The sequence below is a fragment of the Neocloeon triangulifer genome, unplaced genomic scaffold, assembly GCF_031216515.1.
Source record: "Neocloeon triangulifer isolate White Clay Creek 2 clone unplaced genomic scaffold, ASM3121651v1 ptg000002l, whole genome shotgun sequence".
NCBI classification, from domain to species: Eukaryota; Metazoa; Arthropoda; class Insecta; order Ephemeroptera; family Baetidae; genus Neocloeon; species Neocloeon triangulifer.
The window spans coordinates 4,112,572-4,127,306 of NW_026775545.1; the positions used below are offsets into that span (position 1 = coordinate 4,112,572).

At 39.0% G+C, this 14,735-nt stretch overlaps 2 protein-coding genes across 8 annotated transcripts; one reads left to right on the forward strand and one right to left on the reverse strand.

Moving 5' to 3' along the window:
• Window positions 1-1,044: 1,044 nt before the first annotated feature.
• LOC132205504 (phosphatidylinositol transfer protein alpha isoform) lies at window positions 1,045-8,875 on the reverse strand. 3 transcript variants are annotated; one of them, XM_059634591.1, is made up of 10 exons: window positions 8,376-8,875; window positions 8,165-8,321; window positions 7,472-7,502; window positions 7,227-7,390; window positions 4,396-4,495; window positions 3,797-3,874; window positions 2,927-3,094; window positions 2,742-2,863; window positions 2,594-2,684; window positions 1,045-2,539 (listed from the first exon to the last, which is right to left on the reverse strand). In XM_059634591.1, exons 2-10 carry the CDS (start codon window positions 8,179-8,181, stop codon window positions 2,492-2,494), a joined length of 819 nt encoding a protein of 272 aa, XP_059490574.1. In that variant the 5' UTR covers window positions 8,182-8,321; window positions 8,376-8,875; the 3' UTR covers window positions 1,045-2,491. The 3 variants fall into 3 exon arrangements, with proteins under 3 accessions (XP_059490574.1, XP_059490572.1, XP_059490571.1); XM_059634589.1 differs by lacking the exon at window positions 3,797-3,874 and adding an exon at window positions 4,063-4,140 and having other exon boundaries at window positions 8,376-8,858; XM_059634588.1 differs by lacking the exons at window positions 3,797-3,874; window positions 8,165-8,321; window positions 8,376-8,875 and adding exons at window positions 4,063-4,140; window positions 7,565-8,069.
• Window positions 8,526-14,670, forward strand: LOC132205502 (myotubularin-related protein 3). 5 transcript variants are annotated; one of them, XM_059634585.1, is made up of 17 exons: window positions 8,526-8,702; window positions 9,279-9,519; window positions 9,579-9,695; window positions 9,926-10,154; window positions 10,204-10,382; window positions 10,779-10,959; window positions 11,019-11,206; window positions 11,260-11,455; window positions 11,547-11,735; window positions 11,790-11,954; window positions 12,020-12,225; window positions 12,280-12,508; window positions 12,570-12,735; window positions 12,842-13,014; window positions 13,067-13,183; window positions 13,240-13,442; window positions 13,638-14,670. In XM_059634585.1, the coding sequence occupies exons 2-17, from the start codon at window positions 9,293-9,295 to the stop codon at window positions 13,876-13,878; spliced, it is 3,006 nt and encodes a 1,001-aa protein (XP_059490568.1). In that variant the 5' UTR covers window positions 8,526-8,702; window positions 9,279-9,292; the 3' UTR covers window positions 13,879-14,670. The 5 variants fall into 5 exon arrangements, with proteins under 5 accessions (XP_059490568.1, XP_059490569.1, XP_059490570.1 ...); XM_059634586.1 differs by having other exon boundaries at window positions 9,282-9,519; XM_059634587.1 differs by lacking the exon at window positions 8,526-8,702 and adding an exon at window positions 8,792-8,930 and having other exon boundaries at window positions 13,623-13,762.
• Window positions 14,671-14,735: the final 65 nt, after the last annotated feature.

Genomic DNA, 14,735 nt, shown 5'->3' on the forward strand with positions numbered 1-14,735 from the left:
CGATTTACCCTAACAACCAACAGAACTGTCTTCTGCCAATACCAACTTGATAGCCTCTATTACGTAGCAGTGATGCAAGCTATGCAACCAGTTGGGCAGAGTTGTTTACGGAGTTGCATAGCTTGTAAAATTGCAGGTGTTTTTTTTTTAAATTTTGCCTCGTATATGTTAATTTTTTTGTAATGACGACAGCATATTAAAAAATGATTTTTAATTGAATAAGATTTTTTTCATTTCTGATTTAAATTGATATTTTATTTGCATTTCAACGACACTACTATTTCTCTGATGGCCGCTTCTGCCGCAATATTTATATCAGTATGATACATAATTTAACCTTTTACCTAAAGAAGAGATAAACTTCTTCAAATGACATATTGAATTTTTAACTCATTTTCACCTTATTTTTTCCCACATAGCTAGCTCACATACTTCAAGGATTAAAACACACTCGGTCGCATATCTCATTACCTTTTTTACAATTTCATCAGTGTGAATTAATAATTATTAAATTACCGACTATCTCAGCTTTCAGCTTTTTACAATTCTTTGCTAACGCATTGTAATTCTATAATTTAATATGCTCTATTCTGCCCTTTTGAATCAACTTTATAATAATATATGAATCACAAAATTATCTGAAAGTGCACGTGTTTTGAATTATTCCTCTTATATAATAAGCAAAATTATAATTTTTTTTTATAAATTTGCATTCATTTAACGTCTCACCATACTTATTTACATGTTTTAGGTGTGTCTATTATACAATTTATTTGAGAATGAACAAGCACTCTAGCATAGCTATCTCTGGTGTTTCTGGAAACAATCAGAAACGATATATTCATTAATTACACGTATAGTGACTGGCGTGTCTCGAATTGATCAACAAATTCAGACAGGAAATAATTCAAAAGAATGACCAAACGTACACTTTTGACGCGAGAGGATGATAGGTTTGCTTGGAGTACATATTGCTTATTAGTCAGAATGAAATAAAAAATTCTCATTCTTCAAAGCGACTCATTTTTTTTCTTTCTTAATAAAATTACGCAGAGTATACGCGTTTTTCAATTCAACATTTAACAACGAGATTAATTAACATATTGCCCCTATTAGGCATGCATAAAAGGAGCAGGGCTCTTTTGCAATAAGTCGAATTATCTATTCAATGATATTATTTTTAATACATGATTCAATCACCATTCATTATGATCCGCCCCAACGAGACGAAATTTCTCGATTATAATTTGAGAACAAGTATGCTCCGTCACTCTAATTGGGCCAGAGAATGAATTCTTGTGACCACCGCCGACTCATTATTGCAACACCTAAATTGACTATTTCATGACATACAGTAATTAATAACAACACGAAACAAACGACAAGATCAACATGCTTTAAAGCTCCACTCGTACTCTCCTCATTTGCACTTGAATGGATTTTCGGAATCAAGAAAACAGTGCCGCGGAACAAATTACACGCATTTCACTAAATCGTTTGAATAGTAATTCCACGCCAAATTTTTCAATGTTTGGCACTGTTTGCTCAAATCGTTTTGGCATTCATTAGAAAATAGTTACTTCCACTTTCGGAATAAAATCATGCAGAGAATGAGCTGTTTTTTGTGTCTGTGGCGAGATCAGTTGCATCATAATATGGCTTTGTGAAAGTAAGAAAACGATACAGTGAAAGAAAATAAAACAAACCAAAGTGATTGCATTGTTATGTATTATGGCTGAAGGTATATTTATATAAGAGCGGAACGTAAACAATGATTACGAGCGATCGAAACGCTATGTGTAGTGACAAACAAATACGTTTTTTTTTAATTAAAAAATAATTTCACTGCACTAATTGACACCTGCGGACATGTCAATCACTTACTTCCGTGTTAGGAAACTTTCATTTTATAAAAATGAAAATGCAAAGAAGGCGTAATAGATAACAATTAGTTAATCAACTTCTTAAATCTATCGATTGATAACACCGTAACGGAATCATAAAAAAGCACAATTCTAGCCACTCGATATTTTGATCATTACAAGGGATAAATAATTACTTTAAATTCTTTTGCGAGTAGATGAGCAACATTGCTAACTTCTTTAACTGTAGTGATTTGGTTTTGTGATATTTTTTCTTTGTAATTCTGTCTCAAACAATTACAATCCCTAAAAATTTCAAAGTGAAAATAGCCAGTGACTAGTAATATGTAATCGAGGAACAAGACGTCTCTTCCAAGTAATCGACGGCATACCAGAAAATTTTGTGTGTAGCTTGCACTTGTTCAAGCACTCATTTCGACATTAATTTATCTCTGTTTAAGAGGGCGATTCGTCTACTTCTGGATTGGGCAAGTTGTCTATATTCTCAAGTTTTAAGTTTCAAGGTGGCGGCGGCTGCACATGCAAACAGAAATTTTATTCGAGTTCCTACGAGGTCGCGCAAGCCAATGAGGGTTTTGGGGGAGAAGGATGGATTCACAGCAGTTGGCTTAGTCAGTTTCAGCCTTCATTCCTCGAACTTCGCCCACATTGCGTTGCTGGAATGCAAATTTTTAAATGAAGAGAAGTTGCGGAATTTCACTGAAACTTACCTGGTCCAACTCCTTCTTTGTTTCGTCTTCGATTGCTCGGATATCATCCATAGTAAGCCCAAACCAACGGTCCATCCAACAGAACACTTGTCTGGATATGATCAAAATTTTCTTTTACAACTGTAAACATCAAATAGATTATACAAACCTATGGAAATTTGTGAACAGTCGTCGCTCTGACTTCTGGATAAAATTCTCAACGCGACCTTGGACTCCAAACCACTTGAACTCGGCAGTGACAAGCTTGTAACAAGTCATAACAGGATTGACCTGCAAAACGATGTAATCGTCAGTTGGTTGCTATATTATTTTGTCTCTTTCCTTTCCACCTACCTCATTTTTCCACGTTTTACTAACGAGAGGACCTCGACCCGTCTTTTCCGACTTGAACTTTTGAGGGTCCTCATCCCCCTTGTAGTCTGACGCTTGAACAGGGTCGTGAGCAATGTCAATGTGGACCACTTCGCGCTGCTTTAACCTATCTTCGGGCAGCTGGTGCACCTGCATTGGAATGAAAAAAAATCTTTAAAAAAAGCTACAAAACAACACAATTGAAACGTAAAATGAAATGCGGGTGCGAATTATGCTGCTTGTGGACGTTATTGAGACTGGCAGAAAAGTCCCATATATATGTAGTGAGTTAATTTTGTCTTTCAGAATTGCCAAGATTTCTTTTTTTTTTATTGTTAGTTAAAGTAATTTAAAAATGTTTATGTTAGAATACTGGACAATAAATATTAAACTATTGAAATACTGGTCGATAAAAATATCACAAGACACAAAAAAATTAAAATGACACTTTCCACCCTTTTACAATGTTTTTTTTTTTAATCATTCTTTGCATAAATAAATTTGAAAACTGCGATGCTCAAGTGAAACATTATTTTAAGTTGGAGCCTCGAAACAAAAGTGGTGATTTGGAAATTAGTCCAAAGCAGCGTAAAACCCGTTAAAAATGATAAGCATTCAAGCGCTACAGGTGCGTTTGGCTCGGTACAATGCAAAGCTCGAAGTTGATGGGAGTGCGAGAGAAGGAAGAATTCACGTTTATCTGAGGCTTTGAGACAGAGTGGGAGTTAATATTATTTCTGTAGGTTTGATGAAAAAGGATCATGCATTAGCGTTTGTGCTTGCAAAGGGAAGGATAATTATGAGAATGCATGATGTTAATGGCAGAAGCGTCAGAAGTAAGTTCCGACTTACATTCTCCTGCTCGCCCGTATCACCCAAATGCAATGACTCAATGATTATATAAAAGTTTTCCTTCATATACCCGGGGTTCTAGTGTTGAAAGAGAGACAGAGAAAAGACTCGGATTAGAAACTTTCGTAATAGAAATAAGAAAATGGGACGTGGGGCCTAGACTAGGGGAGGGCTCGAGTGGAAAAAACCCAACGGAAAGCACCACCGCGCGCTGTAGCTGAAAGGAATCAAACGCAACAACAATCGGCGTCGGCCGCTTCACTCACATTGTGCTGGTCGCCAACATCGTCACAGTGCATTGTCTCTATCACAATTTTAAAGTTCTCCTTCATGTAACCTGGATTCTGAAATTTGTGTTAGGGCACGCAATTTTGCGTCAAAATCAATTTGCAATCAATCATTAACTTAATTGATGTCACTCGTAATAATAATAAAGTAGGAAAAGTCCCACAGCTGGTCTGCGGAAGTTGGAAAATACAAATCGTGGGGAAGAAAAATTTAAAAATTTACACCGAGATGGCAATATTGCGTATAGTAATTTAAGCTCATAAATTATATTATTCAAATTTTGTGGGTCAGGGTTTTGCTTTCAAACTTACAGTAATCACTGTCCTGCAGTAAGGATAAGCGTTCCACGCCTCCTCGTGTACTTCTAGAGATCCCTTGGGTGCCAACATCCGGATGAATTTTGGCACTTTACTGCGAACAAATGAATTAAACTATTAGGTTTTGAAGGTGGACGGTCGAATGTCCCACAGCATACATTTCATCGCGAAGCAGGCAAATATACCAAGTTTTGGAATTATACCCAAAATAACAGGAAACAAAAAAATATTCCTTGTAATTCATTAGCAGCAAGTACAAGAAATCAAATTAAATTTTTAAAAGAACTAAAATAATTACTATTGATAAGTGAAAAATAAATTTGTGCTAAAATTGCAATTCATAGTGAATTAAGTGGTATTTTTACCAATTTAAAAACATTAATTATTTCATAAAAAGATTTAAATTTTTGGTCTTTACCTATTTTGTTAATGATTTTTTCCCAAAATAATTTTTTAGTTTTAAATTTAAAATATTAAATTTAACCCAGTAAAAAAAGGAAAAAAATTATTTTGTGTTTGTGGTAAACAGAGGAGATAAGTAAACCAATTGTTTCGCAGCAAACGTTTCAGTGATTTCTTCAATCAAAAACAGCCACGCAAAGAAACAGTCCCCTTGTGTATCTTTATTCGGTAACAAAAGGCGCTGAATTATGTATCTCTCTAGCCGCGCTCTATTTTTAGCCTAGGTCGGCGAACTGCATTGACTCGCGGTTGCTGCAGCAATCAAAGAGAGCGTAGTACGCCAATGCCAATTGTCACTCTAGCAATCGATCGCAGCCGCCACTTGACCTGCCCGGCGAAATAACAGAAAGGAAAGCAATGCTGAAAACGCAAATTGGTCGGGCACGTTAACGAGAGTGTCCCTTTGTTTGTTCCCGGATAAAGGGAGAGCAGGTGTCGGGTTTTTGCCGACAGCCAGGGAGGTGAATAAATAGAAAGACGAGCGAGCGAGAAAAAAAAGAGGAAGCACGTGGTCGACGTGAAAATCAATACGGCGCACATCTCATTCGTGTTCCCGGCACCCGCACTCCCGCAGACGTCAATTGATCAAGGCACGGGAAACCGTATAATGTGGTTGTTTCGTGCTGCTGCATTTTCGATTCATTAATATTCACGTTTCTGTCTGTGCCACCGTAAGCAGTGCGAGAGTGTTTTCGGGCAAACGCATTTGCATGTTAAAGACACACCGAAAACGAGGCTCTTTTCATAAATGGGCTCTTTGAGCGCTGACAGTCCGAAGCGGACCCTACTTGAAATCGTTTGATCTCCGCATGGAAAACGACGAGTGGCTTTTATGGGGAATCGTTTGTGGTGGAGAAAAATGCGTTGAATACTGTACAAATAACATATTACATTACTGATAAGATAAGAGGAGTATTTCCTGTTTTTATAATAAAAAGAAAATTATCTTCATATAGTAATAAACATAATACAAAGCAAAAAATTATTTAATTTTACCACAAATTATCCTTATTTGAGGCACATACAAAATAAAAATCACTCTTGTTACGTTACTTTTCAATTATATATTTTATATTTTTTTATTTCTTTCAGCAATACAGAGACAAGATGTCATCACTGCTACTCATTAACTCTGGCCCTATCAAAATAGAGTCTGCACCGAAAGCCACACCGGAGATAAGAGCGCAACTACTGCAGCTATTTATTAATTACCAACTGATAATGAAACGAAACACGTCAGCCGATAGCAAATCAAATTTGTTTTGCACTTGAATAATTCCAGCAAGGCGCCAGACGATTAATTTCATTTTTTTATAATGACCAGCGAAAGTCGATTGTGTAACTGAAATACGCTCGTCTCAAATTCAAGTCGATCTGCCTGCGGTCGGACGCTGGATTAGTCACGGCGACGCAGCCAGAGATGCCCGACCTTGACCTGGAGGCGCTTTGGCATGCGCTAAGGAGGCGCTTATCTGCCTCTAGACTAATGTTTGATGCATGAGCACCCGCGATTTTTATTCCACTTTGTTTGAGGAGAAAAGAGAATTAGAGGAAGCAAGAGCCGACCAGGCTTTGAGCAGAGCGTGTAGGTTCAAAAGCCGCACAAATTCTTTAACAACAAGATAACGCTATCAAAGACAAAAAAGTAACCAGGCGAGCGGATTTTTGATGAAAAAAAAAATTATAAATAAACGTGAGATCACTGCTAAAGCAATTTCTGTTTTCATTGTAGCATAACATTAGCATAAAAATGCTGAATAAAAAAATTTAAATTTATGAATTTGCTGTTAAATTTTTTATTCGTTTGTCAGATAATTTCAAGGAAAAAATCATGTTTTTAAGCGAATTAATGTCTAAATAAAAATGTTCGTTCATGAGTCATGAGCAACATTTTAAACTATTCCAAATTCAAGAAAAAATATGAACCCTTGGCGAACAAAATAAAAATCAGTATTCCTTATTCGTAAGCAAAAAAATTAATCATATTATTATATAATTTTTACTACCCCCACATTGATTAAATATTTTATGAACTAATTAATTTAAAATTGTTTTTTATTCTTTAAAAAAATCCATTTTATTTTATATTACGACAGATATAGAATAATAAGCAATTTTATTGTCAAAGAAAACGTATTCAGCGTTAATTCTAGGGCACCAGCGCTATTGCAAAAATGCCACTAATATTCAGTTGAATAAAAAAAATTAGAAATATACCTAAATAAATTTTTTGGTGCACTGCATTTTTTAATCCAGGGAAAATTTTTTCCAACTTTAATTTTCAACTTAATTCTCCTCTTCTGTTTAAACTTTTCCATCTTTAATGATTGCAAAATTTTGCTACAAGAGTATTTTCTATTTACCTTGCTAGATGATAAATCTTGTAAGTGTACTGCCCATGGCTGTATTGGCCATTGAGTAGAGGGTGGTTGTCGAAGGGTTCGTTACGCAGAACTTCAATTCCCTCGCCACCGCCTGTGTTGTTCTTGCTGGCTTCTGCGACTGAGTACAGCTGAGCCACTTGGTACTGCAAACAGAGAAGTTGCATAAAAGTTGACAGGCAGACAGACAGGTGTGCAATGAAATGCAATCAAAGAAAAAAACTCACCTCTTCCACTGTCAATGGAAGCGTCACTCGGCTGCAACAAATTAAAGGAACAAAATATTAGAGGGAAATTATAATTAATTTTTCAATTAATACTATTCATATGATTTTTGAGGCGCCATGGCTAGAGTGGTGCGAAAAACTTTCGACTCGGGTGTTGATTCTGGCCGACTGAGAACTATCGAATCGTGTGATTCACACACCTGTCTGATTACGCGTAATCTACGCGTTCGGGCACCAATGAGAGCGTCCCTTCTAAATTTTCGCCGCGTGCACAGCACCGAAATTCGTTTTCCATTCGGCCGACGGCCTCTGGGTCGAAGGCGTGGCCGATTAGGGGCTGCTTGATATGTAAACGGAGCTCTCAAAGATCGAGGGAGGAACCCGAAGGAACTTGTCAAATTTTTTAGCGCTTTGCCAAAATCCGGGCCGAAAAAATTGCGAATGTGTAAAAAATTCAGCAGATTGCCCGAGGAGGGTGTAATTCAACGATTAGTCATTGAAAAGACCGTGGTTTGCGGCCAACCCCATTAATTATGACCAATCTCCACGGTGACTGAGTTCAATCGGGTCACTCTGGAGGGACCGGCCAAACGATGCAAAAACGGCACCCGAGGCTGTTTTTGACGGCAAATGAGCCCAGCAAACGATGCCGAGATGCTCGGCTGATAACAATTATCACTTAATTATACTTACAACTCTTTAATAAGCATTTTATTGGCGTTTTATGTCACAGTCACAGACACACATCAGGCGATGTAGGAGAGATTGGCTCACTCTGACGTCACCGATCCAACGGAAGTAGGTATGCAACGGAGCCACCGACATCTTTTGCCAGGTCGAGGTACTACTCCTGTAAATTTTGGCAAAATCAGCAATTTGTCGCGTGTTTTCTTATTAAAATCACCTTGGAAAAATCAAAGAAAAAATATTGCACAATACTTCAAGGCTAAACAGCACGAGAAATGCTGCAGATGTGAAGAATTACGGAAAATTCGCACTCATCACTAAAGTACCAGAGAGTGAAATTTGCAGATGTCGCTAGTGGCGCCATCCCCAAGTGTGTATTTTTCGTCTTGACTCTTGAGTCGCCATTATGAGCATTTGTTATTGGTTCTGACATTGCTCATAAAAATGGGTATAATTCAACGTTATCAGCGGTTTGAATTGTCAGATCAGTAACTTGCACCACTGGCGGAGATCACGAACGAACCGTTTGGGCAGGAATCGCGCGGTAAGTGTCGGACGGCGCCGACGTCACTGTTCGAGAATTGCCAAGGGTCATTATCATACCATACACATATTGCAATGATTTGACGTTTCACCATCACAAACACGCACGGGGGACAGAGTCAGGCGGACGGCGAACTTGTTTTCATGCCCGACCTGGACGAGATTTTGTCCGACTTGATAGGGAGCACGCACACCCCTTATCAGCCGAAATCAATCGAGATGAAATTGAGTAGGTCGTTCGAAAAATATCTCGCAGTAGGCGTGCCGTCCCGTCTGCACAATTATGTGGTAGTTGTTTGTGTCGCTGCCTTTTTTGGAGACGGGCAACTTTCATTTTTTTCCCATTTGCAAAATCTTATTTTTCTCCCTTAAACGGAATTCTCTCAAAAGAAACTGGCTTGCAAACAATATTTTTTTCCCAAACGAGCCTGACTTCAAGAACCTTGGCGGCTCTCAAGGTCGCTGTCTTTTTTTATTTTCCATTCCATCTTCATCTTTTATTACCGTCAAATGTAATTTGATGCCCTCGAATGAATAAGAGACGTGTCGGATGATCACGCGAGTTTTTCTTTTTCAGCAGCAGCAGCGACGATGACTTCAGAGCTGGACGAGCCGATGACTGTGCCGTCGCTGCACTCGCTCTGCAACGTGAACGCGTCCGAGCTGTATCCAAAGCAAGACCTTCAAGAGGCCACTCTGGCCGAGGATGTGCAGCCGGACAGTCTCAATTCAGGGCCCTTCGGGCCGGTTTTCGGCGAGAGCATCGAGCATTTGAGTCGAGTCAGTGATGGAGGCCTTTTGGCCTTGTCCAACTACAGGTTTGACAAGTCTGATTAAAGTGACATCTATTTTCTACAATTTCTCTCTTTCTTTGCAGAGTTTTCTTGCAGAACGAGGGCTGCAGTTACAACATACCTCTGACTGTGATAGATGTAGTAGAAGTGAGAGACCTTTTCTACTTGCATATATTATGCAAAGACGCACAGTCAGTAAGGTAAGCATAACACTTCCTCTATAGCCTGGTTGACCTCTAATTATTTATGGTTATGTCATCTGTGAAATAATAAAGCAATGTAATACAGTTTCATAATTGAGAACCTGGCAAAGGTTATGCAAGGTTAATGTTTATTAAAAAAAAATCAACAACTTTGAGCAATAATTAATTATTACAAGATTTTTAACTCTGACCTAATTATTAATTTTTTTGAATTTATTTGTTTCCAGATGTTCCTTCAGTTCTGGCGAGGCGTGTACAGAATGGCAGAGGAGAATCACGAAAGCAGCCACGCAGCCAAGAGTGCTGGAGAAAGTTTTCGCGCTGGCATTTTTCGCCTGGGCAAATGACGAAGCCGACGAAGAGGCATGGAGCAAACTGGGTGGCAGGAGCGAAGGCCCAACTAACCCTGCGCTCATCGGAAGTGTTGAAGCCAGCGAACACAATTTCCACTCTGAGGTAATTATTTTACTGCAAAATCACTGTAAATATTTATTTCCCCCCTCAGATCGAAAGACTAGGGTTTGACTTAAGAGGACCCTGGAGAGTCAGCAAACTGAACTATGAATACTCGCTTTGTCCGTCGTACCCTCGACTGCTGTTATTGCCATCTTGCATCACTGACGAAGCCCTGGAAGCTGTGGCAAGATTTCGGAGCGCACGCAGAGTGCCTGCGGTTGTTTGGAGGTATGTGAGGCTTGCAGTGTCGCAATCCAAATTGTTTTTCCTCTCGCCCAACTTATTTTATTTTGGTGCACAATGACAAATTCCATGGTATTTTATGTTATCAGACCACAGTATTTTCTCATTTTTATCTGCTGCAATATTGACAGAAAAAGATTACTAAAGGACTCTTTTTGAGTCTTAAGTTGATATGCACCATATTCACTTGGCAACTATTTGCACGGGAATAATTATTTTTACTGATAGCCTTGACCACAGAGAGTAAATGAAGTATTTTAATTCTCACGCAGTCATCAATTAAAATAAAATCTTGCATTTATGCAAAAATGAAAAAGTTGTTAACTAACGTTGGAAAATTAAATATTAATGCATAATTCAATTTTTAATTTTTATCAACAGACATACAAATGGAGCTGTTTTGGCAAGATGCAGCCAGCCTGAGGTTGGTTGGCTGGGTTGGCGTTCAGCAGAAGACGAAGAATTGATCAGAGCCATCGCAGAAGCCTGTGCCTGTGAAGAAGTGACTTCCAAAGGAGAGGGAGAGTTGGCCGACGAACCTCAATCTCAGCCAGATTCAAAGGTTGGCGTTCTGTCAAATTTATTTACGGAACCTCTTAACTGATTGAAATTTATTTCCAGAATGTGCTGATTGTTGACGCGCGATCGTATACGACTGCGGTAGCCAACAGAGCCAGAGGAGGTGGCTGCGAGTGCCCGGAGTACTACCCCAAATGTGATATCTCATTTATGAATTTGGCCAACATTCACGCTGTTCGAAAGAGCTCTCAGGCGCTGAGAAGTCTCTGCGCCAGTGAAGATCAGCCAAAGTAAAATTAAGAATTTAGTTTTATTCGATAAAATTATTAAACGCTCTTAATAGTTGGTTCAGTCAACTCGAAGGGAGCAGATGGTTTCAGCTCATATCCGGACTTTTAAGAGCTGCAGTTGCAGTGAGTGCGGCGATGGAGAGAGAAGCAAGGCCAGTGCTGGTCCACTGCTCAGACGGCTGGGACAGGACACCTCAGATTGTAGCCTTAGCCCAGTTATTACTGGATCCTTATTACCGAACGATCGATGTAAGTTAAAAGTTAAAATTAAATAATTTCATAAAAATTATAAAGTTTAACAGATTTACTCATGGTAGATTAATAATTCGCTTTTATTTAGGGTTTCCAAATTCTTATTGAAAGAGAGTGGCTCGATTTTGGCCACAAGTTTGGAGATAGATGCGGACTGGGAGCAGGTGCCACTGACGACATTAATGAACGCAGTCCTGTGTTCCTGCAGTGGCTTGACTGCGTCCATCAACTGCTGACCCAGTTTCCTTGTGCATTCCAGTTCAGCCACGCCTACCTGGTAAATTCCAACTTCCTTTTTTTCAAATTTGCAACTTATGTCAATCTATTGAAGGTGCGGCTGGCACAACATGTATACTCGAACATGTTTGGCACATTCTTGTGCAACTCTCAGCAAGAGAGGGCAAAGCTAAGGGTGGCCGAAAGATCTTTGTCGGTGTGGCGGTTCCTCAAGGCAAATCCTGGTTGCCACAATTTGCTTTACTCTGGCAACCAACAGGTACAAAGAAATAATTTTTAAATTTTTGTACAATTTTACTAATATTAAATTAAATCCTCAAACAGGTTTTGTGGCCATTGTGCAGTGTGCGTGATTTAAGATTATGGACTGAGGTGTATCTGGGGGGAGTTGTGAGAACAGTGGATGCAGCTCCACCAACGTCCCCGCCGCCAAACCTTTGCAAGTCGCGTTCATGCGAAGACTTGCAACAGGCGCTTCATACGCCCTCAATTCAGACAAGAAGAAATAGTCATCCAAGTCTAACAGACAGGTATTGATTTCACTCATTTTGTGAAATTAAGTCCTTAATTTTCAACTCTTTCAGCACTATTGAGAGTCTACTGTTAAACAGTGAGCCAGTTACCAAGGACGAGGAGGTGGAGGACTCTGAAAATGGCGACGCTGTCGACGGCGTAGTTCCTAGCCCAGTTATTCCACCACCTCCGCCTATGCCCTCAGTGGAAAGTTCAACAGACACTCTTGTCCCAACAGAAATAACGAACGGAATTGCTACTAGAGAAGATTCACCCAAACTACAGCAGACTCACCAAGTGGTAAGATTTTCTATCTATTTAAATGCAAATTGTTTTTTATTTGCAAACAAAATAATTGTAGATTGATCAAAATGGGTCGGAATGCCATGTGTGTGCATCAAGTCGGAAGTTTTTGCTGGAGTCTAGCGTACTTGAACTGTGCAGCAACAACAACGGGGGCCTCCATAATGGCCATACAAGAACAAGCTCTCATTATTCAACTCCTACAAGTTACCCACCTACCCCAGGTAAACTAAAAAAATTGAAATTATTGTGGTAATTCCCCTTCCAATGCTTATTTGAAAAAAAAAAATGTTTTTACTTACAGTTGGTTAAATGCTCTTTTGTTTTTAGGTAGCGGCAGTACAGCAGGTGAAGATGAGGCTCAAAGAGCCAATCACAACCACAAATGTCAGTTGCCCGTCACACCCTTACCAATGCTAACATCCAAAGTGGACATAGACGGTCTGTCCACCCTTCAGTCAGACATTCAGACACGTTTACGTCACATTTTCTCAGACTTCCAAGTAACCATTTAATAATTATCATGTTATTTGGATATTAATTTTTTTTTTTCAGAGCCAGGTTGAAGCTCTCCAAAGAGAACTGCACACTACGCGAATGGCCCTGATCCAACAAGTGTGCCACCACTGCAGTCCAGGCATGACTAATGGAGATCACAGGACTGACGAAACTGTTAGTTGATTTTCAATGTTTTGAAACAAAGAAAATAATTTTATTAAATTTTTTAGGGATCCCTACCAGACAGTGTGGACAGCATGGCAGAGCATGCTGCAAATGGGAGTCTGAACTCTAGACCAGCGTCAGATGTGTCTTGGGAAACTGTTGAGGAGAAAGACGCGCTTCCGACCCTTTGGATGCCCGACCATGCCGTCAGGAGATGCATGGGGTGTGATACCGAGTTTTGGCTTGGCAGACGGAAGCACCACTGCAGGTTGAATGACTTAAACAACAACTAGAATATAGATTATGTTTTCCTCCTTTGTTTTAGAATCAAGTAGTACTTTTATTTTTTATAATTCGTTCAGTCAATAAATGTTTGTTTTCACACCCAAATCAAGAGATCCCACTTTCCATCAGCAATAAAAACACTGCATTTCACATCTGATATTAGCGAATGAATTTCTAGGAACTGTGGTCAAATTTTCTGCAACGACTGCTCTTGGAACACAGCCCCGCTGCCTTCCGAGCAGTTGTACGAGCCTGTGAGGGTCTGCGCAAACTGCTACCGAGAGATTGCAAATAGCGGGATGCAGCTGATTCCTAATGGATCCCCGCTGCCCATGACAAACGGCCAGCAGGCATGCAAGCAGACGACCGCGCATCATGACAAGTTGCAGAAGCCGATCGTGTCCACCGGGACCACCTAAGAATATCTAACTGCAGTTACTTGTCTTGCTTCCATTAGATTTCAAAGCATTTTGTAAAATGGTGTGATCAGGTATTTGCCCCCCTCAATCTCTTGTATTGAAAAAGAAATTAATTTATTCTTCTTATTTACTCTGTATAGATTTGTTGAACCCAAAAGATATGATGAAAAGCATGTATCGCGAGTGGTTTATTTGATCAGTTTGTTATAACAAATTGTGCGAATAAGCAAGGAAGAAGAATGTTGCCTTTGCCCAGATTTCATTTATCGGTCATAACTATGTAATTAATGTTGAAACATGCTAATTATGTGATACTGAAATGTGATGGTCAAAATTTAAATAACAGAGGAGTCTTTGTTTGTCTCGGATTTAATTTGTAAGGAGCATCTTTGTGATCACGCGAATACTGTTTACGATATAGATTTACAATTTTTCTTGCTTCACCTCCAAATATTAGCATTTTTATTTAAGTGAGATTGATTTTTGTTCTTACGCACTTGACTTGGAGGTATATTTTGATTTGTAATCCTAACCAAAGATAAACTACTTGAAAAAAATCGGTTTTCTGCACCTTTGACTTGTATTGCATGTCCCGCTACCTTTGAATAAAAAAAGACTCCCTAATCGATGTAAAGATAGATGGGCCATTATGAAATTGAAGAAAGGCAATGTTCTTGATCACGAGACTGCATTCTATGGAACTAAAGGTTATGAAAGGATATCTTTTGTGTAGCAAATTAGTGTATATTATTTAGTCCTTGTACAAAATATAAATAAAATTATATAATTGGACACATGGCTTAATAACTGGCTTATCCATCATCATACCAATGCAGATTATTTGTTGACTTGAATGG